This window comes from Scomber scombrus, chromosome 14 (genome assembly GCF_963691925.1).
Source record: "Scomber scombrus chromosome 14, fScoSco1.1, whole genome shotgun sequence".
NCBI lineage: Eukaryota > Metazoa > Chordata > Actinopteri > Scombriformes > Scombridae > Scomber > Scomber scombrus.
Genome location: NC_084983.1, coordinates 16,196,899 through 16,209,990, shown reverse-complemented (window position 1 = coordinate 16,209,990; position 13,092 = coordinate 16,196,899). Strand labels below are relative to the sequence as shown.

General features: G+C 35.3%; 1 protein-coding gene across 1 annotated transcript; it reads right to left on the bottom strand.

The window, feature by feature from the left end:
- Positions 1-9,064: 9,064 nt before the first annotated feature.
- Positions 9,065-12,275, bottom strand: LOC133994554 (integumentary mucin C.1-like). Its single transcript, XM_062433859.1, has 3 exons — positions 12,151-12,275; positions 10,467-10,808; positions 9,065-9,526 (listed from the first exon to the last, which is right to left on the bottom strand). Exons 1-3 carry the CDS (start codon positions 12,194-12,196, stop codon positions 9,483-9,485), a joined length of 432 nt encoding a protein of 143 aa, XP_062289843.1. The 5' UTR covers positions 12,197-12,275; the 3' UTR covers positions 9,065-9,482.
- Between the last annotated feature and the right edge of the window lie 817 nt (positions 12,276-13,092).

The following is a 13,092-nucleotide window of genomic DNA, read 5'->3' as shown; positions in this document are numbered from 1 at the left end:
ACTGTACCAAAGCAGCTGTGTAAGATATGCAACAATACTTCTGCCAGGAATAATGTATCTGACTTTTCATCCAAGTCACTTCAGAGTATATAAATACTTCAAATTCATTGTTAACTTACACTGCTTCATGTGTTTATTTTCATATTCAAAACATTATTCAGCCTGCCATATGGTTACTCCTTTCATAAGGGTAAGTGCAATAATTAAAAATATACTGCACTGTACCACATACAGTAAATTAGACACAAACCATATAAAAATGAAACAAGTGGACACTAGTCTTTAGCAAATTTTACTCAAACAGAAATATATATTGTGTTTCTTGGGGTCTATTTTTAGAAGCAGGTTAATAAACATACAGTGCTGCACTATTGCACTGGTGAGTATTTTGCTGCAGCAGGTTAGTGTATGTTGGATTAACTCAAAATGAGAGAAGCCAGTGCAACAGTGTGGCTCATTGAGCTCATTGGCTCAGTTTTCAGTAGTTTTTGGACAATAAGGGAGCTCTATGAAGGACTTCAACGACTAGGCTATATCAGGACTTGGATGCACAGACAATTCAATTCAATTCGATACCATTTTATTTCTCTTTATATGGGCGATCTTATGCAGCAGCTCATCACCCAGATCCAGATACACACACACACACACACACACACACACAGTTGATAGGTAAGAAATAAAACATAATGTAAATCCCAAAAGTATGCATGATAGGCTTTAAATAACAATACTTCTAAGCAGAATCAATTGTTGGTTTTTGGTCTTTTCATGGGATATGTTTAAAAAACGGTGTTTAAAGCTGCTTTAATTGAGCTGAAAGAACAAGCTGTAAACAAGACCTTGATATATTATCATTTTATAAAGCTGATAAATGCATTCACATATCCTGCAGACACGGAGAAACATTATCATTCATTTGGAGTCATGTTTCTGACCACCTGATGAATTTAAGTCCAAGATTCACTCTGTTTCTTGCTGTAGTTTAGTCTTTACCAACTCCTGAGTAAAATGTTCTTAGTTTCTAAATGCTCCACTATATTCAACAGCTAGCCACTTGCAGAAAAAGCTGTTATTCATGGAGTTGACCTGAGTAACGTTTAATGAGTTAAGAGAGACTAAAAAGCTCCCTAGAGGTGAGTGGGCTATTTTAAAATACTGATAGTAATATTCATATAAAATATTGATAAATGCAGCCTTCAAGTTGCAGTGCTTGTAAGGCTTAATACGGAATCTAATAAGTCCTAATGCAGTTATTTTGATAAGTTATATAACCTGACATTGAATAATTTACTAGCATCATACTGTTGCATTACAAAGAAATTGCAGTTTAATGAAAAAGGTGTAATCCTTTTCACTGATGATGCATTATTTTTTATTAAAAATCTTTATTTAACCAGGTGAATCCCATTGAGATTACATGTCTTTTTTTCAAGGGAGCCCTGATCAAGATAGCAGCAATACCGCGTTTCAAAAAACACACAGACAGACAATTAAAGACACATGAAACCAAACATACAGCAGCAACTCACAGATTCAAGTTCTTAAAAAGACATACAGGAGGAAATTGATCTAGCAAAGGAAGCAATTACAAAATTCCATTTGAATTTGCCTCTGAACGCTTCACTGCGTTTTAAATTCCCTAATCAGGATCAGCTCATTCAGCTGCACTTTTGTCTGCAAGTGGTTGCAGCCTGCAGGGGAGAGAACATAAAGGCCTGTTTGCCAAATTCAGAACAAACCTTATAGTCGGACAGTAAGAGGGCGCCATTAGAGTGCAACCAATAATTACTAGTCACCCACAAAGGTAAGAGGGAAGCAGATTAATAGTATTGTAAAATGTATTATTTCTCTTGCTGAGTATATTCTGTTTTGTCTGCATTGAAAACAAGCAGAGGTCAACGAGTGTGCAGTGCCTGCTGTGAACTTCCAGGCTAAATGAGCTGAGTGCGGTCAGATTGGATTTGTGTCAGAAACACCTTTGACCCACTTAGAACAAGGCCATGAGACATGAGGAGCTTGTTTCCTGCTGCGCCCACTGGAGGGAGCTGTGCACAGTGGTACGGTCTCATATGGTGTGAGTGTTAAATCATGTGCAGACAGATGAAGGTTTTAAGAGCTGATGCTGATATTTTGGGTAAAAGTGAACAAAAATTGATATTTTTAACCTAATGGTTTTACATTTAGGACATTCAATTCCTCCAGAATCCATCCCCAGTGTGCAGTATTTCTTGAAAAATATTATCCTTATGAGCCTCTGAAACAGCCTTAAGACCCTCATGGTGCACTAAAACTCTCCATTTAAACCAATATAAGCTGTTGGACTATTTTTATTATCTGTAACATGGAGACAAATTCTCAGAAGGACGAGGTTAGAAAGGAAGTTTTAACATTGAGTTTTAAAAAAAAAGAGACATCTAGCTTATACCTGATATTTAATATAATTTAATATTAATTCACCTACTGGCTCCTTATATCATCAAGCCAATACATCCATCTAACCTAGAAACCTCCACCATATCTCCTCTATTTTCCCTCTGAGTTAGCTCTTATCCTTGAGCCACTGAGCTTGTTAACGCCTGAGGGAAAAGAAAGTGTGTGTGTGTGTGTGTGTGTGTGTGTGTGTGTGTGTGTGTGTGTGTGTGTGTGTGTGTGTGTGTGTGTGTGTGTGTGTGTGTGTGTGTGTGTGTGTGTGTGTGTGTGTGTGTGTGTGTGTGTGTGTGTGTGTGTGAGTGAGTGTGTGAGATTAGGTTTCTAGGGCTTTTAGACTGATGATCTGTTTGTGTTGACGCCATTTTGTTAGGAGAAAAGATAAAGTTGTGGGAGCTAGGGGCCGAATGTTGTTGCAGCTGTAACACGAACTGGGCCCCTCCCACAGTGGGATTGTGAGCATATATATCAGTTTTTTGTAATTATGAAGGGTTCAGTTGATTAATATTGATGTATTGAGTATAATACTTACCTGGAGCTGTTGTCAGAGCAACAAGGCCTTTATCTCAAACGTATTCAGTTCACCCCAACCCATTTTGTGACCTCAGCACTCGTTACTGTACATTACTCCTTATTCACTGTAATTTGGTTATATGGCGTTCTCTAAATAAACCTTAGTTGCTGGGAAATTCAAAACATTATCAAAGGCAATATCAGTCTGTCAATCAGTCCACTACTTTGCTCCAGACAGAAATATATTCACAGCTATTGGATGATTCACCCTTTTTTGGCACAGTAGGAAAAGCACTGGTGTAAATAATAAAAATAAAAGTTACGTCTTCAGTAAGATGTTCAACCTTCATTGTGCATAATTTGACACTAAAAGCTATTTTTCACACTCATCTTCTCTGGATCTGAGTTTAAAGCGCTGTGCATGATTTGTGACGTCACAGCTAGTTTCGAGCTAATTGTGGTGCAGTGTGTGACTTGTTCTGAACAAGGTGTCGTGTGGAAACTTGAAGCCTCCAGTGCTAACATACTGTAAATGGACTTTACAGTGAAGGAGGAGACACCTTGTGTTCAGCAGTTACAGATTTAACCCTTACATACTATTCAGGGTCTAATTTAACCAATTTTTTACATTTGAAGGGAGGAAAAAAAGCATTAAAAACGTTTCTTTTAGCCAGAAATGTGACAACTTATCCTGATACACATTTAAACTGAGAAATGCCTGAAAATGAACAGTATGTAAGAGTTAAGAGCTAATTGAACGTCTTTTTGTTGTTCCAGAAAATACATATTACACTAACTAAAAACTATTTTTTTAAACATGTTTGGAGAGGATCTTTAATATAGAGATTATGTGGAACCTCTGCTGCTAAACTGCACTAAAAAGCTCCTGATCCATTCATATTGCTTTTTAAAACACTTTCATGCATTGATAATATATGTTAAAGCAGCTGTAGTCCATGTTTTTATATGAACAATGGATCACATGACATGAAAGGGGTTGCCTGTAGTAACAAACCCCCACAGAGATTCATCATCTGACTTTGCAGTTTCCCCTCAGCTCTGCACAGCATTACAGCATCTTTCAGCTTTTTCTTTAGTTTTTATGGTCCACAACTTTACAGTTTGGGTTCACACTCATCATTTTGATCAGGCACATTTCCAGCTGCAGCAGCCGACCGTACGCTACCTGGCAAGGACACAAAGTCAGCAACTAACAGATGAACATTTAGCTGCTAACGACAAATACTTTCCTAAGGAGTTGGTGGAAATCGAAACAGAGCTATTTGAATATTTAAACACTTTCATGCACTGATAATATATGTTAAAGCAGCTGTAGTCCATGTTTTTATATGAACAATGGATCACATGACATGAAAATGATGATGATGATGCAGTTCATTTATTATGTACCTTACGTATGTACCTTGTACTGTGGTTGTCACACTGATTACATTTACAAACACAATTCATATACAATTTGAAGATAGTCAAAGCAAACATATAGAATGAAAAACGATCAATTAAATTCAATTTACATTTCATTTTCTTTGCAAATACACACAGATAGGAACACTCCCCTCCCCCAACATGCACACACACGCACGCACGCACACACACACACACACACACACACACACACACACACACATGCACACACTCCCCCTGGCTCCCATGCGTACCATATGGGCTGATCACACAGCTTAGGGTATTAACAGTCATTTTCCTGCATGAGAGCAGTGTTCTTCTTCGTGTAGTTACCAAGCGCTGCCTTTGTTGACACTTCCAAGGCTAATGGCCCCACCATAAAACCCTGAAGCCCTCGTGGGTTCTAAAGTCCACTTTATACTGCACCATTGTCCCGGACATGATGAAAGTTTGGCCCAATGGCCAATCACCTAAAGGAATTGTCTTCAGTAGACGTTATGTAATACAGACTGCCTATTTTGTCAGATGTTATTTAACTGCAGGCAGAATAACAAACACTGATACCAACTTTAGAATACTCTAAAATATTCATTTATTATTAAATATTGTAACTGCGTATTATGTAAATTATCTACAATTACTTACTGTTCAGGGTCAAATTTGACCCATTTCAGAGCTGTAAAAACACAGTGAAACATTTCTTTTAGCTGGACTTTTCCTAATGTGACCCCAAAATACACAAAAATGGAAATACAATGCATCTGTTATTTTATTTTTGTGCAGTTGATACACATTTTAATATGAACATTTATAAAAATCACCATTCAAACATGTTGTATGTATCATACTTATACAATGTTCTCCTGGACCATAAAATAATGATTGTGAATTTTTCTCCACATGATTAATCAGAAGGAAGGATTAATCAAACTGATAGGGAATTTATGAATATGAATTGGTGTAGAGACTAATTATGAGTCAGAATATGAACAGTATGTAAGGGTTAAAACTGTAGCACTGAATTGATATCACTCATATCATTTATCAGTGTTTTCTGTCAGTATGTCACGCCTTTGACAAATGGGTTGTTTATGGCAAGTCATACTCTACCAAGCCCCTCCCTCAGCTGTCATAAAGTATGTTAGTCTCTGACAAATTGATTATTACAAGTTGCATAAGAACCCGGACCCCTTTTTCCTTTAAGGAAAATTATGCGGGACATAACACAGACTAAATGGACCACAAAGAACACAAATCTGACATTTTTTTCAAAAAAATTTTGTAGTGTCAGAGATCTGAAAAGTTACATATATGTCACATTGGGCGTTAATGGTAAATTTATTCGTCATTTATTCATAAATCAGCCTGTCAATCTTTTTCTGTGTGGTAACAAAGATTTGCCTTTTTATTTGAATTTCTGCTACATTATAACTTGACTGACTACACTTGACTTATAACAAAGGTTTAACAACAATTTTTTTTTTTTCAGATTTGTTTTACAAAACAAATGTTTGCAATAAAATATTATGATTATCAGCTCAGTTTATTTGGCTAATTTGATGATTAATACTTAATATATTTTATATTATTAATTTCAAAACATATTAAAACAAATATGAACAAAACATTATGTTATATTAATTCAATTATTAAACAAATGTAGAAGGAAACCATTTCCGCCCATTAGTAAATAAAATAAACAAACAAACAAGATTTTTTTGAATTTTATTTTTTTCTATAGTATGGTTAACAAGAAGTGATACAGTGTTCCACTTGCAGTCATCCAGGGAGAATTTGAAGAATGTGAAGGTAGTTCAGATGAAGACCCTGATGAAGACCCTGATTACACTTGCACCAAGATAGATGGAGAATGATGAGTCAAGTGAGTCAGGTGATTCAGACTGTAGTGAATCAGGTTATTTAGATGAAATATCTCAACCAAAGATGAACACTGGGCAGCAAAATATAACTGCCCAAGAAAAAAGTTGTTTTATTGGAGAAAGAAACCTCTGCAACTGAATAAAAATCTCCAGGCATTGTTTGTAAAACATATCAAGCCATGGATGGATCTTCCAGAACTTATCATCTTCTTGCTTATTTGACAAATCAGTATTATCAGTGAAGTGAAGAGATGCCAGCAAGGTCTGAAATGGTTGTGTGACATGTTGTCAGCCACAATGGCACACATTGTGTCATTTTAACAGTAAGCATAATTTCCCAGCAATTGGCAAAGACTTATGTGCAGGTAGAGGTCAATCAATATTTCCAGCTCCTTAACAGTGCAGTTAACATTAGTAGAATGTGCAGATGTTTGTACATTCTACAAATGTGTTTGCTTCATCAGTAACTCAAGAATTTCTGCTGTGATGAACTTCCTGAAATACTCCAGTATGTAGTATGAAGATTGTCTGGGAGTGTGACACTCCTTTGAATATCCTTTGAATGTGTACTCAAATGTTTCAAAAGGTTTCTTTCTCCAATTGAAATATGACTGTTAGGTAAGAAAAATATTTTTTGTCTGTTTATTTTATTTATTGATAGGCAAAAATGGTTTCCCTATACATTTTATTAAAAATATAATTAATATGACATGATTTTTTGTTTATATTTGTTTTAATATGTTTTGAATTGAACAATATAAAATATGTTAACTAAATATCATGGAATCAGCTAAATTAACTGAGCAGATCATCATTATTTTTTCTTATTGTGACATATATGTCACACTAGGTTTTTCATGACAATTTTCAGAGTAAAGACCCGATGTGACATGTATGTCACCACGATATTTATCTGATTTGTTTTATATCAATTTGTTCAAGAAATGTGTTTACAACAGGTTATATGTCATCAAGGACATGTTATGTAAGCATTACAATTATTAAATGGCTTGAATCTTACCTTTAGTAGCAAAAAAAAGCTATTTAAATGTAGCTGTATCTGTCAAATGTGTCAGCCTGGCACACGGCCATCTTGGAAATGTTGTTATGGGAACACAAAATCACATGACCTGTCACATGACCCATCAGCATGTTCATTAAGTGTTACTTAGGGACTTCATGAGTTAAAGTCAAGGATCAAGCTGTATAAGGAACTTTGCAGAACATTTAAAGGTGATGTGACACCTGTGTCACGGTGGGTCCTTATGGGTTAACATTCTCCCTTAAAGAACCAGTGTGGAGGATTTAGTGGCATGTAGTGTTAAGATTGCAGGTTTGTGGGAGACCGTATGGTGGCTGCGAAATGTGCAAAAATGTGCAAAATCCCTATCTAGCACTTGTGTTTCGTTTGTCCATTCTGGGCTATTGTAGAAACATGGTGGCGTTAATTACAAAAAAATGTAACTGTAATCCGTTACAGTTACTAAGAAAAAATGTGTAATTAAATTATAGTTACTTATGAAAATGTTGATGATTACAAAGGAGGTTACATCTGAAGTCAAACCTTTAAGATTTTGCTCAGGAGGGTTTTTTCCCTCATTTTTTAAAATTTTAGTTACTGAATTAATACATTTTAGAGTATAACTGTCCAGTAATACACAAGAAAATAAACATTATTTGGTGCAACAGAAGTAAATTATCTTGTGACACCTCAGATTTGTGTTGCTACCTTTTGTGGGTTTAGATGATCAAGTTAAATAGTTTGAATGTGTTTACTTCTCCACGTCTAACAAAGTGTAATATGGTCATGAAAGATGTCTAAGTGGTGTAACCATAAAAAACTTGTTTGGCATGATCTTACATTATAACTTTTTATATTAAATAAAGGTAATGCTATACAAGTGTATAAGTACACTTAAATACACTGTAGCTGTATAAAATATTTAATATTTATCATTTTGCGGTTACACCATTTGACATTTTCAGGAGCATTCAGTCTTACTTTTGGTTAAAAAAATAGTGTGAATGTCATTTCAGATGACATAAAACCAACAAAAATACAAAATGTACATTTTAACAAACCTGCTTTTAAAATTTAAATATTAAATATTTGTCACTGACCCATAACATAACCCCTTGGTGTGTTACAATGGATCCCACTGCAAGACATGATCTGCTACGTATTCTTGCGCTGCTCGCCTGCTATTTCCTAACCTACGCTCTGTGGGTGTCTTCTGCTGAAAATTAGGAAACGTTAACTCTTAATAACTCTATGTTAACAGTGTGAGTCAAGCAGAGACGCTGCATTATGTGTGGTTTGAATGGATACTTTCTTGGTAGAAGGTTTGCTATTGCTTTGACTGTAAATGTATTAAATCAATCCTAGATGGAAAGTTCTCATGCGCTGCAACAACTAATTTAAGACCCTAATCTTGTTTCTTTTTCTGGATGTACGCACACATATTACACTGTAATCTCGTCACGCTCATAAAAACAATGATCAAACACCAGTTTACAGGGAAGTAGTTCGATCATAAATACATGGACTTCACCCAGTAAACAACTGTTATATAAGAAGATGTAATGGGACGCCACAGAAGTCAATTGAAAGAAAGGCGGGAAGATGTATTAAAATATTTCATCCAAATATTTAAATTATATATTAAATGCAGTGATTTGAAAAAATATTCTCATAACGAGTATAGAATATAGGTTAAAGAACTTTTATTGAAAACGACTGTAATCAATGATTTCTGTAAGTCACAAACAAGCACTGTACAAAACACCTATACATTATGTACTGTTATGTTAAAAAAAAAAACATCTCCTTATGGTTAAACATAAATGCCAAAGGAGTGAACATTCCCTTTAATAGAAATAAATTGTTTTTAAATCAAACTCTTGTCTTATTATGTTAATCCCTTTAGACCAGCAGTTTCCATTCTTTCCCAAAAGAAAAACTAAACCAAAAAAAACTTCCTCAAAAAAATGTTAAATACATTTTCTATCATATCAAGTTTTTTAAAATTTAGTTTTAGTTTTAGTTTTTATCAGCTAAGGATTATTTACTGAAGTCAGACAACTGAACCAGCAAAGTAAAATGTACTTTTATGTCTTCCTCTTGGCCCATGACATCATCTTCTGCTTTGGGCTTTTCAGACAATAAAACTTTTTCAAAGTCCAGTTAACAGAGTCGAGATACGAATCTCAGGATCTGTTTTTTTGTACCCCACTTCAGACTTTCCCAGCAAACTTCAGCGCACCAAAGATACCACCACCTGAAAAAACAGATACATGTATTGTTGTTATTTTAACATTTATCATTTTAAACAGGAGTTTGTAGCATTTTGGACTTTTAATCTAATCCAGTTGTCCTTTCATGTGTCCGTTAATTCCTACATTCATAAAACAAGCTATTTAAAACCTAAAATTTTTGTGTTTTTTATGTGTGATTACAGCACAACATAAAACATGGATAAACTAAAAGCATATATCACCTGATTGAGAATGAGTTGTGATTTCTCAATATGTGTAAATTTAATTATGTTTCTTTTCTTTTCTTCTTTTTTTCTCTTTTTGCAGTATCATTTCACTTCCAGTTTGCATGTGTTTGCTTGCAACTTGTTCAGCTGGAAAACTTATTAAGACTTAGGAATGATAGAAATAAAAATAAAATCCAAATGATGTCTTTCTTGGTAAAAAAAAATTATAAGATAGCAGGTCACAATAATAAGTAAATAAGATCATGAGTCAGATTTTTGACTTTCTGAGAATAATTACAACTAAAAAAGTATAGTAGCTATAGTGTGTCATTTTGACTTGGAAATTACATTTTCTTTTAAATGTCATAATTTTTAGTTACTATCTCTAAATTATAGTATGATTTGCTATTTTTAGTATCTTAGTGTCACAATTCTTCCATAGCTTTGATAAGGGATCTTAACATTTTGCTGCTATGACTCCAGTTCTACTTAACATTACAGTCCTGCTCTTTTTCTCTTGACTGCTTGTGGATACGATTGGATTGACTGTTCACCACTTGATAGGTTGACTTCAAATCCACATGCTAAGGATCAATAAAGGGGACAGCAGTGCCAGACCCCCCTGCTTTGTCCAATATCAAATCTCTCTCTCAGTGAGTTCTTGTCAATGCATAACAGGATAGTGTGATATTGAGGAAGCAGAAATCAAAGGTGTGTGCTTGTGTATTGTACTCACCTATAGCAGCCACCCCGGCGATAGAGCCGACTGTAATACCGGCAATAGCCCCAGCTGAAAGCCCTTTCGGGGGCTCAGTAGCTGGAGAAGTTGTAGCAGCTGAGGCTGTGATGGTAGTACCACTTGGTGTGGTGGATGCGGTGGATTTGGTAGTTGTGGTTAGGGTTGGGGTGGTTGTGGGGGCTTTAGTAGTTGGGGTTGGGGCTGGGGTTGGGCTGGTTGTCGGGGCTTTAGTAGTTGGGGTTGGGGCTGGGGTTGGGGTGATTGTGGGGGCTTTAGTAGTTGTGGTTGGGGTGGTGCTGGGGGGGTTAGTAGTTGTGGCTGTGACTTTGCTTTGCAGTGCTGTGTTAATAGAAGCAGATAAAAGACAAAATGGAAGAATCATCAAAAATGTTGTCCTTAACACTTAAAAAAAAATTGCATTAACCCTTTAAAATATTTAGATCAAGCATTCACAAATTCAGGAATCAGCTATACATTACAAGTACTGACTTCCTCTAAACTTTGATTTCATAAAAACTTTTTACACTTTTGAAATCTTTGCTGTTATTTCAGATGAGGCAGTGGTGCACGTCTTTTAATTTGACATAACTTATGGGGCAATTCAGTAGTTAAGGTTAATGATAATGGTCTGTCACTGCATGTGTAAGAATTTCCTTATTAACAAAGGGAACAATATCAAATATAATAAAACTATTCTTGGACCCAACAGCTCCAATGTGACTATGACTAACCCTTTTAACAAACAAAAGCAACATTTATGACTCTCAATTTGACCTCAGAGAACGTTCATCTGAAATGCTGCAAGACTCCTATGTGTCTATTGTCCCTGTAGTTAATTGCGATGTGTGTGTCCTATGATATTTTTTATTACATTCCTCTTACTTATGACATTCCTCCACCACAAAATGTCCCAACCATGAGATGGATTAGTCTCCAGTTGAATAAAATAAAATAAAAAGTAATCATACTATCAGATGAGATGGTACAACAGGTTTGGGGGGGGGAGGGTTTTATATTGCTCAGGCTCAAGAGGTAAAAGTGAGCGTGTCCAATTGTTTCACAACCCAACCTCCACACATTTATTGTCCATTTCCTCCTCACAGTTTATTGCACAGCGTACATTTTAACGTTTGGATGTCGTGACATCATTTACGACATTTGAAGGCTTGAAATGTCAAAAGAAGAAGTCGCTATCAACCCCCTGCTAATGTTTTATGCTCATTTCAATCGTCAATCGTCATCATTTTTAGTTTTTTTGAGCCATCTGATGATTTCCACAGTTGGTAGCTACTACTGCCATTTTGCACCACTTTCTCATAAGGCAAATGTTACCCTTTATTATTATTGTTGATAAATATTGTAATACATAATAGATCAGTTATAAGCATTGATAAAAACTCATTTTGGGTTGCCAGGATTTGAAAAATCCCTTTGACTTGCCATTTGAACCATTTGACCTGATTAAACCATCTATGAATTACTTATTCACCTTTCTTACTTACATAATTTGTGGATTATTTGAAAGTGAAAAACTTCTACTTATATAAATCATTAGTAAATAGGTAAGTAACCATTCATAAACCCAGTAATTACAATGTATAAACTCTATAAATACTTATTAGTTTTGTTACCAAGAAATCGAAACAAAATCTGCACAGTAAAAAGTTTTGTTTTTATTTACCTGAGCCAAGAAGGCAAAAAGTCAGTAGTTGAAGAGTTAAATGCATTGTTGCGGCGTTTAAAGTAGGGAATAAAGCACACGTTGTGTCTTAAAGGATGCTCTTTGGATGGTGAGATGTGCTGCTGGAAACACAAAAACACAAACATACAAATTCATGCACACATGTAATAAGCTCTGTTTCACATTATCTAACGTTCATGGGTTACAAACAGGACATTTATCCTTATTTAAAACGCGCACCCACTTCAGCGTTGTCATGTCCACAAAGACAAACTCAGAAGGAAGTACACTTGATTTACTTTGTCCTTTTTTTTAACTTGATGAAAAAAGTTTACAACCCCATTTTCAGCTGAACCAAACTCATAATGTATTTATTTATTTCAATACAATAAAACAAATGTTTTAATCTAATTCTCAAACTAACCCATTTTTACAATTGCAGTAGCATTAATTAGAATACAAATATACTTTAATTGTCAGGGGTATTTTAAGATCAATTGTTCTGTGCAGCATGAAAATGTTCATGTATTACTCCTGATATCGTCCTAACAGATCAAAGAAAAACTTTCCCTGTGAGGAAAGTTTTGTTACTCACCTGCGGTGCTATCAATGATGACTTGCTTCACTTCCCGTAAGACACCTGCTTTTATGGACCCTTTATCAGACCTCCCCATTCCAGTCTCTAGCCCTCCCATCTGCTTCATAACCCATCACCACAGACAATGCATGTAATGATTTAATGAGTTCAGTAATATTTAAATAGGGCTATATTCGCTTTATGGCTTCCTCAGTGCTGCACATCAGTATACATTGGTCATGAAGACTATCACCATCCTATAGTGCTTAAAAACAGGTGTTCCTAGGGTGCAAAGGATTGGGCAACGCTGCTTTTTCCAAGTTCAACTGCATATCTTTAAAAATAATCAATACTTTATAAAAAGT